This window comes from Melanerpes formicivorus, unplaced genomic scaffold (genome assembly GCF_026170545.1).
Source record: "Melanerpes formicivorus ecotype bairdi unplaced genomic scaffold, bMelFor1.0.p_v2 SCAF_19, whole genome shotgun sequence".
Classification (NCBI taxonomy): domain Eukaryota; kingdom Metazoa; phylum Chordata; class Aves; order Piciformes; family Picidae; genus Melanerpes; species Melanerpes formicivorus.
In genome coordinates, this window is record NW_027142371.1 from 12,807,080 (window position 1) to 12,827,109 (window position 20,030).

At 45.3% G+C, this 20,030-nt stretch overlaps 1 protein-coding gene across 7 annotated transcripts in view; it reads left to right on the top strand.

Moving 5' to 3' along the window:
• Positions 1 to 20,030, top strand: part of PTPRT (protein tyrosine phosphatase receptor type T) — a 460,558-nt gene that overhangs the window by 425,472 nt on the left and 15,056 nt on the right. For all 7 annotated transcript variants that reach the window (XM_068150103.1, XM_068150108.1, XM_068150109.1 and 4 more), the window contains 9 exons: positions 3,094 to 3,170; positions 4,158 to 4,194; positions 5,901 to 5,998; positions 8,111 to 8,227; positions 9,728 to 9,882; positions 13,259 to 13,394; positions 14,410 to 14,559; positions 17,362 to 17,535; positions 19,769 to 19,900. In XM_068150103.1, the coding sequence (XP_068006204.1) occupies positions 3,094 to 3,170; positions 4,158 to 4,194; positions 5,901 to 5,998; positions 8,111 to 8,227; positions 9,728 to 9,882; positions 13,259 to 13,394; positions 14,410 to 14,559; positions 17,362 to 17,535; positions 19,769 to 19,900 (1,076 nt within the window). The remainder of the gene's footprint in view (positions 1 to 3,093; positions 3,171 to 4,157; positions 4,195 to 5,900; positions 5,999 to 8,110; positions 8,228 to 9,727; positions 9,883 to 13,258; positions 13,395 to 14,409; positions 14,560 to 17,361; positions 17,536 to 19,768; positions 19,901 to 20,030) is intronic.

Genomic DNA, 20,030 nt, shown 5'->3' on the forward strand with positions numbered 1-20,030 from the left:
CTCCCCAGGCAGCCTGTGCCAGAGTCTTCTTCCTCAGATCCAGTCCACTTCAAACCATTCCCCCTTGTCCTGTCTCTAGACAACCTCATGAAAAGTCCCTCTGCAGCCTTCCTGCAGGATCCCTTCAGGTACTAGAAAGCGACTCAAAAGTCCCAACAGAGTCTTCTTTTCTCCAGGCTGAACACTCCCAGCTCCCTCAGCCTGTCCTCACAGCAGAGGTGCTTCAGCCCTTGCATCATCTCTGTGGCCTCCTCTGGACTCTCTCCAGCAGCTCTGTGCCTGCCTTATGCTGGGGACACCAGAACTGGAGGCAGTATTGGAGGTGGAGGTCTCACAAGAGCAGAGTAAAGGGCCAGAATCACCTTTCTTGACCTGCTGGCCACACTCCTCTTGATGCAGCCTTGATATGATTTCCCTTATTCCCTGAACTTTTATCAAGCCTTTTTTGCCTCATCTTAAGAACAAGATTAAAGATGCCATGCAGATGTCATTGCTTTGTTGCATGATGCTCATATGCCTGGCATAGGTAAGCATAAAGATGTGCTTACCATATACACTGATCTCTTGGGGTGTTTTTTTTCTGCTGCACTGTTCACACTTAGAAAATACCTGAATCTCCCACAGGAATGAATCTCATTCTTGTAAAATATGCACTGAAGTATTTGGAATTCTGTCCTCCAGTTCAGCTAAAGGCATTTTTTTTGGCATTCTAAAATGCAATTGGGCCTAAACCTGAATGTCCATATCCAGTGAGCATTTCTTCATCCTCTATTGTTTTTTCACAGATAAAATAATCATGTCTGGCTTAAAGGGAGAAAACCCCAACAATAAACACGGCTTCACATCATCTTTTCTTTATCCATCATCCTTTGAAATGCACAGACCTGCTCTGCAGTCTGCTTCTCAGGTCTTTCCCATTGTGCTCCCTCAGGAGATATTCATCCTGTCTGTTCTAAGTTTTTAACTAAAGAGTGGCTCAAAGAGCTGAAACTTAATTTGGAGGTTTAGTTCTATTAGATGAAGAGAGGCAGGTTCTTCCTTGAGGGCTTTTCAGAGCACTTCAGCTACACACCATGTGCTTGTAGCTTTGTCCCACTTAAAACATCAACCTGAGATTCTTCTTGCCTGTCATCGGGGTCGCTTTTGGTGTCATCACTGTTGCAGTCAGTTAAGACTTCCATAAGGTTATTGTATCATGCCATTACAAAAGGAGTCAGCAGATGCTCCTCTCCCAACCATCAGCCCTTGGGGGGGTTTAGCTGTGGCTCTTAACTAGCTTTGCTGCCTTGAATTGCAAGCGCGGAGCTGTCTGCGGGAGGCGTTGTGTATTTCATCGCCGTGTCCGGTTTAATCAGCTCTTTGTCTGTCTGTGTGAATTGCTCCAAGTATAAATTCTTTGTTGTCTGTCTAACCACATGATTTACTGCAGCTGCTAGTGCAGTTGCCTTGAGCACAGGTAATTGTCTGGAGTTGGGAACATCATCAGCACTCTGAGAAATATACCTGCTTTCACAGTACCTGCAAAGCTTATATTTATTAATACAAAGCCAGCAGAGCCTTTGATGGATTTGCCTGCATAGCCTTTTTGGAATGCAAATATGGGATTTGATAAATACTGCAACGTCCTGGGATTTTTTTTGGGGGGGTGTGAAAATCTCACCCAAAGAATGAGCAGAGTATTAGAATCATTGCTTTACTTAGCTGAATTGAATAGATACCTAAATCCGGGGTGGAGAACTGCATGCACGTATGTCTTTACATTTAGAATCTGATTCACCATTTAATTAAGTGATGACTAAAGCCCTTTTTGACTGAGTTACTGCAGAATCACACCTTGTATTTCTGTGCTTTCTTGCTGTGATCTCCAGTTGAATGTAATTTGTGCTTAGAGACTTGCATTTAGCATCTAAACATTAGCGCTTTACAGACAGAGCTGGGCTCTACACAGCTGGGAGGGAGGAAATAAACTTAGTGGATTCTATATTATATTTATTTTTTAAAGTCCTTTTAAAAATGAGCTCTGTGTGCCCAGCAGTGACCTCTGTACCCCCAGCAGCCTTTGCCCAGCAGTTGGCCCTTCCATGGCAGTTCTGCAGTTCATTGTGGACCAGTGTTAGCGCTGCTAGACCAGATCAGCTCCACAGCCTAGCTCAGCGAGTATCTCCTGTGACAGAGCCCAGCACCAGCTCTTCCAGAGAAAGATCACAATGTTCCTTGGTGGAAAATCAGGATGTTATCTGCCTGCTGGGGTGGTTCTTTCCTGCATCTGAACTGCAGAGCATGCTGGGAGATGGAAAGATTGATATCTGTTATTTTATTTCCTTATCTGAAGGAACTTTGAACATCCTCAAAATCATGAACATTTCTAATTTATTTTTCCCCCCCTCCCACTGCCTTGGTGTCATTTTGCTGCCATGAGTTCTGTGGGCTGCATGAAGGAACATTGCTCTGAATCCCTTTGGTGCTTTCTGCTAGGTTTCTGAGCTGTCCCATTTCTTATTTGTAGGATTTCATTTGCCATGTCACCCCCCTCCTTATTCTTTTCCACCTCTGTCATGACCTATTTATTTTTGTTGTGCTCTTGACAGCTTCATCTCTTGCCTCAGTTTCCATAGACCAGCTGAAGCCAGGCAGGCTGATACTTCCAAGCTTGAAGATGTTTTTTATAATGGACATCTTGCAAAGCTCTGTCCTGAGACCCCTACAGCAAGCAGCACTTGTGATCTGTGTAAAAGCTCTGTAAGGGTTGTGGTGAGAGAAGTGAATTCAGTGAGCATAGGGTGTGAATGAATACTCATCTGAGGAGCTAAAGAATAGAATAGAATAGAATAGAATAGAATAGAATAGAATAGAATAGAATAGAATAGAATAGAATAGAATAGAATAGAATAGAATAGAATAGAATAGAATAGAAAAGAAACTTTGCATATAAAAAAGCAAGGGCCTGTAGGAGCAGGAATTCCTGTGATACTCTTCCAGCTTTTATCATTGGGAGCATTCATTTACCCACCTGCAAGAACCAGCAGGTAAAATGAATCACTTAGAAACTCCTCTTTATCGTTACTGTCACTTTTCTTTCTCTCCTTCTTTCAGATGATCACTCAAGAGTGAGATTGCAGCTGCTGGATGGGGACCCTCACTCTGACTACATAAACGCCAATTACATCGACGTAAGGCTCCTGGACATGCCCACTATGACAACTCTGCTTCTGCATTCAGTGCATCTGACATAGGGACAGGCTGTTGATCTGCTCTGAGTGACAGCTGAACATCACACAAACATTGTGTTGTGACAGGGAGAAGGTTCTCAGTCTCCAGTTAATTCTGTCTGGCCAGATGGAGATTTCCTGTCTTTGACAGGTCCACCGGCAGAAGCAGAATGTGGTGTGCACAGGAATCAGTATCAGCCCTGTGCTGGAGCATCACTGGAGCTCTGAAACAGCAGCTTCCCACAGAGTTGCAGAGCAGAAGGGCTTGCAGATGGATTGATGTATTTGTTTTAGTGTCAGTTTAGTGCCCAGGGATCTTGTGGAGTCTCCTTCTCTGGAGACACTGAAAACTCACCTGGATCAGTTCCTGTGTGACCTGGTATAGGTGATGCTGCTCTGGCAGGGGGGTTGGACTGGGGGACCTTTCCAGCCCCTAACGTTCTGGGGTTCTGTGGGAATACCATTCAGAAAGCAGCCTCCTCACACACAGAGTGATCAGATGGACACACACTCCTTGTCTGCAGCTCCTCATTCTTAGGGACACCCTGCTCAGAAGAGCCTTCTGTAAAGGGGGAAGAGTGCCCCTAGTAAAGTTAGAGAAGACTGGTGTGCAACATTTTATACTGAGGCAAACACTCACTTCCCTTCTTTTCAAAGGTGTAGCTTTATGCCAGTTAGTTTGCAGAGCTGTCCACAGGTTAGCACTTGGGTTTCCTCAAGGAACTGTTAAAAACTGCTCCATTTTCTCTTTGAGATAAGGAGATCTGATTGTTCAGCCTAAGCAGGATCCCCTCACCTAAAATCTCATAGGGCAAGTGAGTTGTTCATTGATTCCATGAGCAGTGTTAGCACACTGTTAAGAGAGCAGCAGTTGTTGGTACCTGGGGAGTATAAAATCCATGCTGGTGTGCTTTGAGCTGTGACCTCATGGTTTCTCTTTTCTTCCAGGGCTACCACCGGCCTCGCCATTACATTGCAACCCAAGGCAAGTTCGTCCCTGTATGTCTTAAGTATTTGTAAAACCCACTGCTCTTTTAAGCTGTTGTAAGAGATATTCAGTGAGGGACACCTGTTTGGGGGAATGCCTGGGAGCTTGGTATGGAGGCACAAAGGAGAAGGGTTTAGGACATCCGAAGAAGGGCAGTGAAGCTGGTGAAGGGTCTAAGGCACAAGGTTTGTGAGGAGCAGCTGAGGGAACTGGGCATGTTTAGCCTGGAGAAAAGGTGGCTGAGGGGAGCCCTTCTCACTCTCCATAACCCCCTGAAAGGAGATTGTAGCCAGGTGGGTGCTGTTCTCTTCTCCCACATAACAAGTGATAGGATGAGAAGAAATGGCCTCAAGTTGCACCAGGGAAGGTTTAGGTTGGACATCAGGAGAAATTTCTTCCCTGTCCCCAGCTTCTGATGGCAGTGGTGGAGTCCCCATCCCTGAGGGGTTTAAAAGCCATGTAGGGACATGGTTTAGTGGCAATGCTGGCTTAACAGCTGAGCTCATGGAGTCTCAGAGGTCTTTTCCAACCTTTCTGATATAATGATGCAGGATCTTTAAGACATTCAAACACAAAACCTCAGCAAGGGGAGTAAAAAGTGCTGCAGACTTAGAGGTGGCAGCGCGATCTATAATGTGTCTGTTGTGCATGAAGTATGAGATTGGAACTAAAAAGGACTTCATGGAGCTTGGGTTTACCTTCTGGATTGAAATTGCTTGAGGGGGGCAATATGAATAAGCCTGTGACTGATGAACTTGTGGTGAGTGTGAAATAGGAGGAAATGCATTTGATCACCACCTTCTGTTAGTTGATGAGTTTCCTGTGCCTGTGGGGGTAGGAGGTGGGGGGAAAGAAAAAGAGAGGAAAAACCCAACACAATTCAGCACTCAGGGCTCCATGTTAGATGACAAACATTCTTACTCCTGGGTGCTGTTTTCCTGCACCACTGGCCAAATTCCCATTGCCACAACCGCTTCCTCTACCACATCTATCACTGCAAAAGTGCTATTAACAGAAAAGATAATTAAGTTCTGCCTTATGACTTCATCACTGCCTTTGCTGGTCCCTACTGAAAGAGTAAAGAAACAGACAAAACCTGTCACTGGGGGATGTATGAACCTGGGGATTGCAGCAAGGCAGAGAACATGGAGGATGAGGAGAATAGATGAAGAGAGGCTGTGAGAGGATTTAGGCTGCAGTGGGGAAGAGAGCAAGGAAACAAGGCTAGGGAAAGGTGGTAGTTAATAAACCCCTTGTTGTTTGGTTGTTTGAACCTGGGCTATTTCTCTCTGGGGGAATTTCAGGCAAGGGCTCATTTCTGCATGCTTCCCTCCTCTTTCACAATAAATATTAAAATGTGGAATGGAGGAATTTTAGTGCTGTGTCAGGTACAAATTTCAATACAGCCTCACTGTAGGGTGCATCCATTTCCCTCCACTTACAGATGACTACTGGAGCTGTCTGCGCTCTATGATACAGGCATCAACTCTCTTTCTAGAGTTCTAGAACCTCAAATGCCCTCTGTGAGGAAAGTTGGAGTGTCTGATCTCTGAGAGCCTCAGGCTGTTGTACCTCTGTAACCCTGAACTGCAGAGGGATGCACTGAAAGGGAGAGCTGGATCCTTTGGGAGCGGGACAAAGGCTGGGGAATAGCTGAGAAGAGTTGTCCTTAAGATGTCCTTTTGTCTTTTCTCCTGCCCCAGGGCCTATGCAAGAGACAGTGAAGGATTTCTGGAGAATGATTTGGCAAGAAAACTCTGCAAGCGTTGTCATGGTCACCAACTTGGTGGAAGTGGGCAGGGTAAGGGTACCACTTTCCCAACACAGGAAGCCAGCCCAGCACTGGGTGTAACAGGGTGCTGTGTTCAGGCAAGCTCAGCAAGTGCCATGCCTTTTGCTTCCTGTAGGAAGGGAATGAAGGAAGCTGTTCTGGGCTTTTCCCTCAAATGCTGATTTTGCAGTACTTAGCTGCTTCCCTTCTAGACTAATAGGGATCATGTTCCTGCTGTAAGCCTCAGCTTTAGCAGGGTTATACAAACTTATGCTAGCTGAGAAGCTGTCTCCTTTCCCAGTGCAGAAGGCAAAAGGTACTTCTGTAATAACTGTTCTTTATCTGTACAATGTGAACTCCTCTCTATGCACATAAATCCAGAGGGGTGAGAATGCACATCTGGTGTTGAAACTCTCCCAAGAGCTCTTTAAATGGCAGTTCAAAGCCTAGAGTTTCCAGTCCATTCAGAAGATCACTGCTCTGTGGTGCTATGAGATGTGCACAGCTGGATCCTGGGGCCACCCAGGAGCGTTGGCCACATCAACACCCACTGAAAATAGAAGAACAAGGGGGGAATCCTGTAAACGCTTACAAATACTTCAAGGGTGGGTGCCAGGAGGATGGGACCAGGTTTTTTTCACTGGTGCCCAATGACAGGACAAGGAGTAAGGACCACAGATTTGAACATAAGAAGTCACAGCTAAAGATGAGGAGGAACTTCTTTAATGTAAGAGTGACAGAAGCCTGGAATAGGCTGCACCAAAGAGGTGGTAGAGTTCCCATCTCTGTAGACATTCAAACCCCACCTGGATGTGTTCCTATGTGACCTTCTTTAGATGAACCTGCCTTGTCAGGGGGGTTGAAATCAATGATCAACAGAGGCCTCTTCCAACCCCTACCGCACTGTGATGCTGTGCTTCACTGTCTTAGATGAAACAGAAACCCCTGTGTCATCAGGAGGCAATTGTCAGAGCCCATGATGAAGCAAATATGATTAACTTGTGTAGGTTAAACTTTAGGGAGCGAGCAAAGGGCATGCCCAGGGTGGTTTTCCCTCCCATACTCTTCCCACTCCTCATGGGCTTCGATTTAGAGCCACTCACAGCCAGAAACTGGAGCTCTTGAAAATTGTAAGCTGATGCTTGTCACCTTCTGCTGCTCTGGGACTAAGCAAAAGAAATTAAATGAGAGTTTATTCCCAGCCATTAGTAATTTCGGCTGCTTTGTACTTGATTTCTTTTAGATCTGCTGGTTGAATGCTAGCTGGTTCTGCTCATTTATTGTTATTTATTCTACTGACACTTCAGTTTGAAATGAATGCCTCCATGTGAGAAAAATCCCACAAACCCAACAAACCTACCTTAATCACATTTAATATTTATAAAACCTGTTCTGATTGTGCCTGGAACTGGAACATGAAACCTGCTTCACAGTAGCTAATTGCTCCAGCTTTTAGGTGCTGTTTCACTCTTTCATGCTAAAGCATTTAATAACTTGATAGCCTTTGTGAGCCTAAATATCCCTTTCCAGAGCTTCACAGCCTTGGCTTTAATTTCTGCTGCTAGTTGTGCACATGGCTTCTGGAAGTGGCTAAGCTTGGGATAGATTTACACGACCAGGTTTCTTTCTTGAGCCTTAGCTGAGACTTGTCACAGCTCATGGAATGTCAAATTTGTGTCCATATATGACAAGGAGAGCTTAGAGTCAAACAAATTTAATGTGTCAACAAGTATCTCACAATCCCTACGAACTGAAATTCTTTGACTGAACAGAGAGGGTTGAGAATTACAGGAGGACATAAATATTTCTCGGTGGTAGTGACTGACAGGTATTCTGTAAACATGTTCTATGGGCAGGGCTGTAAGGAAATTTTAAGGAGACTGGCTTACAGAAAAAGAGCTAAATTCCTCCTCTTAATTTGCATTCACACAGAGGAAACAAGCCAACCAAAAATCCTCCCTGTGGTTTCGAATATAGTAAAGGGATTTTGAGTAGTTTATCCAGTTAATTTTGCCAAGGTCTATAGATCAGAAGGTAGCCCCAGTTGGTTGCCTTCAGCTCAAAACCAGAGTAAAATATAGGTCAGCTCTGGCTCAACTTGAGCTTGATTCCCCTCAATATTTGCTTTCTTTCCCTCCCCAGGTAAAGTGTGTTCGATACTGGCCAGATGACACCGAGGTCTATGGAGACATTAAAGTCACTCTGATTGAGACAGAGCCCTTGGCTGAGTATGTCATACGTACATTTACTGTGCAGAAGGTAAGGAAAGCTTCAGTCACTGCAACATGTGTGTTTAGCAGTGTGAATGCAGGGCACCAGAGCCAGAACGCTCTTGGAGATGGGAGCTGTTATTGTTTGGACAGCTTTCTCTTCAGAAACCTCCACTTTGGCCAGAGATTCCAATTTTGGACAAATGATTTTACATGAACATCTTGATGGAGCCACAGAAGTAGAATCTGCAGTGCATGAGGTTTAAATGCATCCAAGAGCCAGCAGATAGTTGATGATATGCCAGGAATGGTAACTGTTGCGTTCCAGGGTGGCAAATTACAGATGAAAAAAAGGTGTCACTTAAACTGGGTGCCAGGTAGGGTGCCCTTTCTACAGCAATGAAAATATAATAGTCTAAAAACTATCTCCAAATTGGCAGCATTTGGAAGATTTTTGTTACTTGTAATTAGAAATTGGACACTGAAGTCCCAGAGTCTTCCAAGTCTGTCCATATCACTGGCCAACACTCAGTAAGTGGTTTTAAAGTTCCTCAAACATTCCTGCTAAGTGATCTTCAGCCACACTGGGGACATTTCTGCCAGTTTCCTAGTAGATCAGCTCCACATTTCGTCAAATCACTGAAAAACTTGGCAAGAAATGCCAAAATCTGGCAGGTTAGAGGCCCTGATGCTGGTCTCTGCCTACATTTCATGTACAACAGAATCTCACTGGCACTTCTGTGTTACCCTTTGCAGGGGCACACACAGGTGGTGTCAGTTTGCATCCAACTTGGTCTCACCAGAAAGGCCAAGTCTGGGTACCAGCTTACACCACCAGCTGGAATCTCAGACTGAGATTTTTTGGGGCAGGAGATGGCAGAAAATCCTCTGTTGTCTGGGGCATGATGTTTGTTCCCCAGGCCATTGCTTCAACATCTCAAAAAGGATTTAAGGGTGACTTCTTGGTGGTTTAGGGCAAGTTGGTGTTAAGCAAGGTTACCCTTGGCAAGTTGGTGTTAAGCAAGGTTTACCTTGGCAAGTTGGTGTCAAGCAAGGTTAACCTTGGCAAGTTGGTGTCAAGCAAGGTTTACCTTGGCAAGTTGGTGTCAAGCAAGGTTAACCTTGGCAAGTTGGTGTTAAGCAAGGTTTACCTTGGCAAATTGGTGTCAAGCAAGGTTAACCTTGGCAAGTTGGTGTTAAGCAAGGTTAACCTTGGTGTTAACCAAGGAGGCTGGAAAAATGCAGCCATGGTATGCTGCCACTGAAGTCACTCTGCAAAGTTCTTAATCAGCTGGGTTTGAACTCTAAGACCACAGATTTTAACTGGGATCTGCCATTCACCTCCATAGTCTTTAGTTCTCTGTTCCCCACTTCATTTGCACTGGAGTTCAGCTGGGAATCTCACCGCGAAGAGCCCCACAGAACATCTTGCTGTGTCAAATGGGTGCTAAATGCTGTTCAGCCCTCCACGTGAGGGAGAGGAGCAGCAATCAGAATATGCTGATTGCAGTCTGAGGAAAGAAAAATAGAGGCTGTGTTGTCTCCTCAGAAAGGCTACCATGAGATCCGAGAGATTCGGCAGTTCCACTTCACCAGCTGGCCAGACCACGGCGTTCCCTGCTATGCCACCGGCCTCCTGGGCTTCGTCCGGCAAGTGAAGTTCCTCAATCCCCCAGAAGCAGGACCCATTGTTGTGCACTGCAGGTTTGTGAGCTCTTTGTCTCAGCTTTTTCTCCACCTCCAGCTTTCTTTTCTTTTCCTTTCTTGTTCTCATCTGGCGACAATCAGCTACATTTCATTTGTTCCAGTGTATAATTTGTGGGCATCACCAGGAAACAGAGTGGCATTTGGGTTTCTTTTCTAAAGCAGCAGCTCTGAAGCTTAGCTGGCCTGAATCAGAGATTATCCAAGTAGGTCAGAGAAGGCCATTCAAATGCAGAAGACTCTAGTGGCCTGTGCTCTCCTAGATACTCATATCAGAGCTGGAAAAATCTGCCACAGCCATTCCAGTCATCTACAGCAAACCTCACATGGCAGAAGGGACAATGCCTAACTGTAAAGCAACTTTGATTTCTGTAGCCATACGCTCTGCAGTTCAGCTTGGTACCCAACATCAGTACTGGGGCCAGTTCTCATGGAGACCTTTATCCATGATCTAGGTGAAAGGATTGAGCCACCCTCAATAAGCTTGCATACAACATCAAGTTGGGTGGATGTGTCTGTCTGCTTGAGGGTAGGAAGGCTCTACAAAAGGATCTGGACAGGCTGGAGGTCAGTTGTATGAAATTCATCAAGGACAAGTATCGTGCCATGTCCTGCATGCAGGTCGCAACAACCCCATGAATACTCCAGGCTTGGGGCAGAGTGGCTGGAAGCTGCCCAGCTGAAAAGGATCGGGGTGCTGGTCAGCAGCCAGCTGAAGTTGAGTCATTGTGTGCCCAGGTGGCCAAATAGGCCAACAGCATCCTGGCTTGGATCAACAATTATGTGACCAGCAGGACCAAGGAAATTATTGTTCCCCTGTACTCAGCAGCTGTGAGGCCTCACCTTGAATACTGTGTTCAGTTTGGAACCCTCATTGCAAAGAAGAACACTGAGGGGCTGGAAAGTGTCCAAGGAAGGGCACTAAAGCTGGTGAAGGGTCTGGAGCACAGGTCTTGTGAGGAGCAGCTGAGGGAACTGGTGTTGGTAAGCCAGGAGAAAAGGAGGCTGAGGGAAGACCTTCTGGCTCTCTAAAACTCCCTGAAAGGACATTGAAGCCAGATGGGGATTGATCTCTTCTCCCAAGGAACAAGGGATAAGATAAGAGAGAATGGCTCAAGTTGCACCAGAAGAGGTTTAGGTTGGACATGAGGAACAATTTCTTCCCCAAAAGGGTTAAGCTCTGGAACAGGCTGCCCAGGGCAGTGGTGGAGGCTCCATCCCTGGAGGGATTGAAAACCCATGTAGATGTGGTGCTGAGGGACATGGTTTAGCAGTGACCTGGCAGTGCTGGGTTAATGGTTGGACTTGATGATCTTAAAGGTCTTTTCCAACCAAAATGATTCCATGATTCTAGCAACAGTCTTATCTGAAATGTCACTTTGTCTTCCTGCATCTGGATGCCAGCACTGTGCATCTTGGCTTCCTCAAAGCCCAGGAGTTGGGATGGGAATGTCAGGCTGAAAACCTGCCCAGGTTATTGTGGGTTTTTTCCCCCAATCAGCTTGCAGCTATTAAATAAAAGGGAGAAGCTTGAAGAATTCTCACTGCTTGGTTTCCAGCTGTGAAAATTCAGACTATTGAACCACATACTTGCCAAGTCCCCAGCTCCTGCTCTTACTGGTGAGGTCTCTTCTGCACTGTTTGCTCCCAACTGAGCTTAAAGCTCTGCTCTGAAAGGCACTGTTTGAATATGTAGAAGAGTGACCCTGGCTTGAAGAACTAACAGTTTGAGATGTGATCAGGCATGCTGCTGGTGACGGGAGAGCAGATAAGTGCACACCACCTGGCATCAGTTAGGTGACTTTGAAAGCAAGCAAAGACATTGCTACAAACCTGGGTTTGGGCTGGCAACAGCTACTTCTGCAGTGCTGAGGCCACAGCTCAGGGTACGTGTCCTAAAAAGAAGACATGGCTGAAGAACAAGGCTGGAGAGCAGAGCTGGCTGTCCCAAAATCTCACCCCTAATCAATCCACAGGCAATTACCTCTAATTGCCATGCTGTGTGACTGGGAAGAGAGAAAGAATACACTTCACATCCACTTTATAAAGGGAAAATCAATTAAATCTTACCTTTTAAAGCCAGTTTTGGGAGGAGGGAGTGTTTTGTTTTGTTGAGGGTTTTTAGCAAGCAATGAATCTGGTATGTAATAAAACACAGCTAAGCCTGAGGAGCTGGCAGAAGGGAATTTGTTCAGAGCTCAGGGTACCTTGGTGCCGTGACACGTGTCTGGCCCTGCAAGGAGCCCGAACCCGATCCGTTGTCACCGAGCAAGCAAGGAGACATTTTTCACCCTTCACATTTTAATGAATATGTGCCATTTCCTCTCCCTTATTTATCTGCTTTTGAATTTTAATGACTTGCTTTAAGTGGTAATTACCAAGTTCTCCCTACCAATGTCTGGCTGGATAATCTCACTGTTCGATATTTATGAAGTGCCAGGATCCTCTAAATATAGAAATGTTATAACTATTTGTTAAAATTCTGAGAAGCTGAGAGATAAAGGGAAAGGAAATGCCACTTATTCATTAAAATTCTGCAAATGAAAAATATCTTCTCTCTATTCAGCAGTTGATTAATCTGGTCCATTAATTTATGGTCATTCATATCTCCTTGCTTTCGGCTCCGCTGGAGTCCGTGTGCAGCTGAAGTTTCCCTGATTTCAGCTGAGTTTTCCTTCTTCCTTTGGAGTAATGTGAAGAGACGTTCTCCTCCCTCTATCCTTCACACCTAAACAGCTTGGATGATTTCCCAGGAGGGAAGGAGGACACGATGACAACACAGTTTTGCAGGAGATGGTCTGCACGCAGTGGGGTGCTGTAAAGTGAGGAGCCTGAGTAGCCTCGAGCTCCTTGCTCTGTAATTTTACAGTCCAAGGCTTGAAATCACCCTCCTCAGGACACAGACTCCTCCTGATTGGAAAGGGAAAAGAAATGTTTGAGGTAGAAGACTGAATCCCTTTCATCATGGCCACTTGAGTAAAACTGTGCATGCCTTTTAAGGAGTGCCATGGAGGAAAATGTCTGGAATTGTGTCTGCTTGCAGCCTGGAGGCTGCATGACGAGCGGTGTGCAAGTGAACTGACCCATAACATCATAATGACTATTTTCCTGGAGTAATTTCTTTGTTGATGTTCAAGAGCACAAAGCTTTATTTTTCTCCTGCCTGTGTCTGTTTCCTTTTCAAAAAATACTATTTTACCTCATTCCCTTAAGTCCTAAGCTAATTTATCTACACACAAAAATTGGCCCATCAAAGAGAGAGGAGCAGCTTCCAAGAGAAGACACTTGTGTGATACAGCTATTTTCTCCTTCATAAAGCCCTTCTCTCTCACGGTCCTGTGATAATTCAGACCCTCATTGTTTTTCCTTCTTTCAGTGCTGGGGCTGGGAGGACAGGGTGCTTTATTGCCATCGACATCATGCTTGACATGGCAGAGAACGAAGGTGTGGTAGATATCTTCAACTGTGTGCGCGAGCTGCGATCCCAAAGGGTTAATCTGGTGCAGACAGAGGTAGGTGCCAGCAGGTCTCCTCTTACCATGTACCATTTTTCTGTCAGCCTTGCCACTCAATGGGAGCCCAGCAATTCATTAAGTCAACACTTGCTTGCTGTGTGATGTGGCTGTGCTGAACTTTCAGTGGCTAAACATGACCAGATGTGCGTCGAATCACATTAACTGTCAGCTGCTCAGGGCCTCCCAAGACAGGAGGGCAAACCTTGAAGCTTAGGTCTTAGCACTGCTGATTAATTTTATTCACCTAGTGGAGAAAAGCTAGCTCCTGAGCCCTCTCATGACTCATTCATATGTGTGCTGCAGACTCCAGTAGTGCCTGCTTTGTATCAGTTGTGAGCTAAACCAATGAAACATCCTTAATTCAGGCTCTGGGTGCTGGTGAAGCAAGCTGCTCAGTCACATAGTGTGATTTGTGTAGCAGCTGCACAAACTCCTGTGGAACTATTATCCTACTGCAAAACTTTTAGGTGTGTGCTTCAATGCCTTCTCCTCCTGAGGGTATGGACAATAGCCTGGAACAGAGAAGGGCTTTTAACTTTGTTGGGCTTCTCATATTTAGTTCAGGGGGAAATAAGCTTTACCCAGCAAACTAAGTCCAGGGATTTTGAAGAGCCAGATGGAGCAGAGCCTTTAGTACAGGTGTTTCTCTTGGGGGGGTATGACTGGTCCAAAGCACAGTCCATCCCTGACCATTGCCTTGTGACTGTGAACAGAAAAACTTTAGACCCTGATCTTCTCCTCAGCAAACCCACATCTTGTCCTGGTGTTCCTGAGCGGTGAGTTCCCATTTTACTTGTAAATTTGAAATGAATACGTGAGACCTCGCATGCAGTGATGGATGAAATATGCTCACAAAGCTGGCACATAGCACCCTGTGTAATTTGTCTCCACGTGAAACAGAGCCAAATATGCATATCAGGCATGATTTAAGAAGAAAGAAAAGAGTAAGTGTGGTATTTCATGCTCTGTGTTGAAAATATGATTATAATCCCTTACTCCCTTCCCTGTGCAGGAGCAGTATGTGTTTGTCCATGATGCCATTTTGGAGGCCTGTCTCTGCGGTAACACGGCCATTCCAGTTTGTGAGTTCAGATCCATATATTACAACATCAGCAGGCTAGACCCACAGACCAATTCCAGCCAGATAAAAGATGAGTTTCAGGTAATTGCCTAAGTCTCAGCCATTACAGTTGGTGTATTGAAGGTGTTTTTTTAATCACTTTCTGTGTGTTATTTTCCAACTTCCAGCAGAGCAGAGGAGGGGGACAGCTGATCTTTGTTATTTTACTACTGGATCAGGCAGAGATTTGGTTCTGAGCATGAACTTCTCAGCCTTCAGCAAGGAAAAAAAATAATTCCCCATCACTTCAGTAGAGCAAGGGTACTAATTTTCATACATAATGTTGTACTTCTCATTTCAGCAAATATCCTCTTGTTCATTTTCCTGTGTAATTTATGCAGAAACATTGATGCCTCAAGGTCCCTTATTGTGGCTCATGTGCTGCTTCCCAGTCTTGACAATCAACTTGTTGACATCCTTCCATACAAAGGAGAAAGTGAGCTCAGTGAGCATTGCTTTTGTGGTTGGCAGTTTTCACTTCCAAGCGTATTTTGCCAGGTACCTGGTGATGAGAACTGAAATGACACGTGGTAAAACTCCCAGGTGCTGGCTTAGCACAGTTTGTCTGGGACAAGCAAGAAACTGGGGACCCTTCCACCTTCCTGTGTCTCCATTGCTTATCCCACCTTAACAGATGGGCTTGGGACACGAGTGATGAACCTGGTGTGGTTGTATCACTGGCACAGTAGGGAACTCACTCTGCAGAGCATTCAGCTAAGCTTTCCAGTCTTATGTATTTGGAAATCCCTTTAGGATTTTCAGCCAACACCACTGTCTAGAAAAATAAAACACCATCATATTTTGGGAAACTTGAAACAAGGTAAGTCTGATGGGATAGAGAAAGAGACTTCTGCTGTTTGCTGGGAGGCTGCTCTTAGGCAGCAGTAAAGCAGTGAAGATTCCTTTAATTATAGGGAATGCTCACCCCCTTTCCCAGCAGAGTATCTTCTGCAGCAAGGGAAGGCCTTTAGGGAGCCCCAGTCTGAGACAGATGCCTCTTTCCCTCCCTCTGTGCAAAGGGAGAATGTGTGGTTTTTAATCAGAAATCTTTCAGGGATTCATCAGGGTTGGTGTAGTGAGATAAAGAATGTGAGTCCCAACTGCTGACAGCTCAATTAAAGAATGCTCTGGTTTTATCAGGTGATACCAGATCTGCACAAGTGTTCCTGGTTCTGGATGCTTGGCATGAAGGAGCCAAAGCCTAACTTCATCAAATGCTGTTATGCTATTAAAAAATGAACCTCCACTTGCTGGGCTTCTTTTGTCAGGATTTGTTGCCTCTGTGCTTGCTCTTTTGAGCTGCCAGGGGCTGGCAACTCCTGTGGGAGGGAAATGCTCCAGCGTGCTTTACATAAGAAGTTCATTCCCTGTCTAGTTGTAGAACCTATTTTCACAGGATTTTGGCTCAGAGCATTCTTCAGCCCTAATTGTCTGGATTTAATGCAAAAGATGGTATCTATTGCTACAATCCTTATGAACCAGTTGATCTAACCATAGATCTGGTGGTGCAGTTTGTGTTATTTAGGTCCCACTGGCCCTCTGGGGAGGCTGGATGTGTTTCTGGTGCACTCCGTTGTGCCTCAACATGTAAAAGCTTGTTCTGAAGGCTTTTTATAATCTGAATAATTATGAAACCAAGGGAGAGAGAGGAAGGGCATGAAATAGTCACCTGCCTAATTATCTGCACTGTCAGAGATCTGAGGTTCCATGTTGCTTCCCCAGCCACACTACCTACCTGCTCTCTATCCTGAGACAAAAGGGCTTTTACGTGGCACCTGCATCATTTAGGAGAGCTGTGTTACTTGGGGTTTTATCCTTTGACACATCCCACTATCTTGGATTGTTTGACACTCCTCTTTCCTCCATTCATAACCTCTCTGTGACAGAAGTCAAGCTCTTGGTTAAGAAATGTTAGCCTCTAAATATTTCGTCTTCCTCTGACGAGGAGTTCACAGAGAACACAGAAGAAGTGACAGTAAAGTGACATCAGATAGCCACTCATCTACCACCACTTAAATGGCAGTGTTGTTTTCACTTGGCTGTGCTGGTTTTGATCCCTGCTGACCGGCTTGGACTGGTTTGGCAGGAGGCCTCCACAATGGATGGCACACAGGAAAATTAGATTTAAAGAAATACAGTTTGTCAAGCTGTGGGAAAGGCAGATAACAGTAAAAGACTGACAGCAAGACCCCAGAGATAAGGTGTGACTGTGTAAGTGAAGCATCCTGTGTGTCACTCCAAAGGGAAAGCAGCAGTTGAAATAATACATGAAATAAATAGACCTTCCTGTTAAAAAATACCCAACCACAAACAACAACCAAACAACATTTTCTCTTAGGCTTTTATATGCATTGTTAAGCTAAATCAGTAGTTGGATTGGACTGAGGAATCACCAGAAAATTTTAAGCCAGTCTGACCTGCTGGGTACTACTCAGGGTACTTCTGCACAGGATCCACCTGAAGAGGGAGGAGGATGCAGGCTTCCACCCTAGGGGTGGTAGAAACACAAGGAGGGTTCACTCTGTGACCAGGTCAAAGCTGCAACTTGAACCTCTCTCAGCTGTTTCTGACCTCTGGGAAAGAACAGAAATGTTACCTAGCTGCTGTGGGCTTTCAGAGCTGAAAGTGTGTGGTGCCCTCAGTTTTTGCTGCAGCTTGCTGGTTTGGGACTGTGTGTAAAACACAACATTTCTGTGACAGCAAGGAGCTCCCCAGTGCTGCCTTTGCAATCCCTGCAATCCGAGGGAGCTGCCAGCTTAGGCACCTTTACAGCAAGCATATTGTGCAGATGGCATCCTTCTTGGAAGTAAATCCAGAGGCAGCATGCTTCTCTCTTTCTTCCAGACGCTCAACATCGTGACGCCGCGCGTGCGGCCGGAGGACTGCAGCATCGGCCTGCTGCCGAGGAACCACGACAAGAACCGCTGCATGGACGTGCTGCCCCTCGACCGCTGCCTGCCCTTCCTCATCTCCGTGGATGGCGAATCGAGTAACTACATCAATGCTGCACTCATGGATGTAAGCCCTGTCCCCACTGATCCTAGTTCACCTGCAGCTGATTCATTCGCAGGGTACTGTTCTGGGAGAGGGGGATCCAAAGCCAATGTAGGGCTTTTTCACTGCAGTTTCTGGGGTTGGCATCTCCAGACTGGGCAAAGGCACACAGAAGTGTGTCACCTAGGTGGTGGTTAACAGACTGTCACTCTGCCTGATCAGTTCATGAGATAGAATGCATCACAGAGTCACAGAATATCTATATCTCTCTATCTCTACCTCTATATCTCTTCGCTCTAGCTCTCTATCTCTATCATCTCTATCATCTCTATCATCTCTATCTCTATCATCTCTATCTCTCTATCTCTGTCTCTATCTCTATCATCTCCCTATCTCTCTATCTCTACCTCTATCTCTGGTTGGAAGAGACTTTCAAGATCATCCACACCAGCCTTTGACCCAGCACTGTCAACATGAAACCATGTCCCTAAGGTCCCAGCTCTACACACTGCTTACACACCCCCAGGGATGGTGTCTCCACCACTGCCCTGGACAGACCATTCCAATATTTGTCAAGCCTTCCAGTGGAGAATTATTTCCTAATATCCAGCCTAAACCCCCACTGTGACAGCTTGTACCCTAGCAGGGCAGGGGGGACAACAAAGTGGCGGGAAGAGTCTTCCCATACATCAGTTGCTGTATAATTTGGAAGAGAAATGTTTGCCAGAAGCTGCCAGTTCAGCTCTTTGGAAAGAATAGTTTGCTGTGTGGAATGAGTGATTTATCTGAACTTAAGCAGTTAAGAATATGGGGAGTACAGGGATCTGATGTGCAAAGTACTCCAAGGCTGAAGGACACGAGTTCAGCTGATGTGAATCTGTCTTGAAGGCATTCTCCTCTGCTTTGTTTATAGGCTAGAATCTCCTAGCACAGATCATTTGTATAGGGTGAATTATGTTGATGGTTTCTTTTTTGCTGTGCTGCTTTACTGCCTTTGGACAGAAATGTCTTTAAAGCCACTAATTACTGCACTTGGAGTATGTGTGCAATGTCCTCATCTTTTCCCCAGCGATGTTGGGGTTGGTCTTTCATTTTGTCTGCTCTTTCAGTCTGTGGGGAACTGCATTTAAAAGGTTAAGTCAAACCATCACAGAATTAATGTTTGGTGATGTTTTCATTGCAAATATGCCTAAGGAAATAGTTGCTGGGGTTTTGTTTGTTTTCTTTTGTTTTTCCCTTTAAAGCTGGTTCAGATTGTGCCCAGCACCCTCTTCCTTCCCAGCATGGTCTGCTCAGCACTTCCACCCTCAACTGACTCCTATAGAAGAGCAAAAGCACACACCCCCACAACTGACCTGAATAATACTTTGGGATTTCATTTAGTTCTTTAAATCCAAAATCTAGTTTGGGTGGTTTTTTTTACCCAGAGGAACTGTGCCTCTCAATTCAAGTCTGCTTCACAGACATGCAGCAGAGAGGACTGTGTAGTCTGTAGGCTCATCTAAGCATTGCCTGCCATGCTTGGCAAGAGATAAAGTTTGGAGCTTGTACCCTTTCATCTCCAAGTGCCTGGCAAACATTCACCAGCACAGCCCCACAGAGGACAGCAGCACAGCTCCCCTCCCTGCCCCTTCATGGTTAGGAAGATTGAGGTCAGAGGGCTTTGCTGAGGTGAAAGCATAGCATCAGAAATTAAATGCCTGTGTTGCAGGCTCTGAACACTGCCCAACAAGCTCCTAATGGATGGCTGGGATTCAGCTGTGCCACCTCTGTTGTGCTACATCACCAGGGAGTAATAGCGGGGGGGGGGGGGAGGGGGTGCTAATCCCTTCTGTAGCTCCTCCAGTCCATTGCAGAAAAAGGAGGGAGATCATTTGCTTCCAGCTGTTTTCCTTCCAATTATTAATATTACTGATGGTGGTGGTGGTAGTAGTAGTAGTCATAGTAGAATTAGTATTATTTGCTGAGTCTCCAAATATAAATAATTGATTTGGGTAATCTCTGCTCTTGTGACACTTCTTTAATGAAATGTCTTCATTGGGAGCAAAAGAATCCCATTATGAGGCATTCATTCATTGCAGGGTGATAACAAGGAGAAGGATATGTGATTTGGATAATCTGGTTAAATGGCTCAGATTGCCTGGCCACAGCCTCCTGGGTATAATATTCCTTTGAATAAAAGTTGATTGAATTTTTTTTCTTCTCCTTCTTCTTCTTCTACTTTTTTTTTTTAAACTTAATCTTATTCTTTTGTTAGAGCCACAAGCAACCTGCTGCCTTTATTGTAACCCAGCACCCTTTGCCCAACACCGTAGCAGACTTCTGGAGGCTGGTGTTTGACTATAACTGCTCCTCTGTGGTGATGCTGAATGAGATGGATGCAGCACAGGTAAGTGATCGCTCACCAGCTCTGTCCTGTAACTTTTCTTCTTTTAAGAGTGTTTCTCCTACCATTCTCTTTTGCTCCTCTCTTCCCACCACAGCAAATAAATGAAAGGGAAATGGAAAGTAACAGGTTA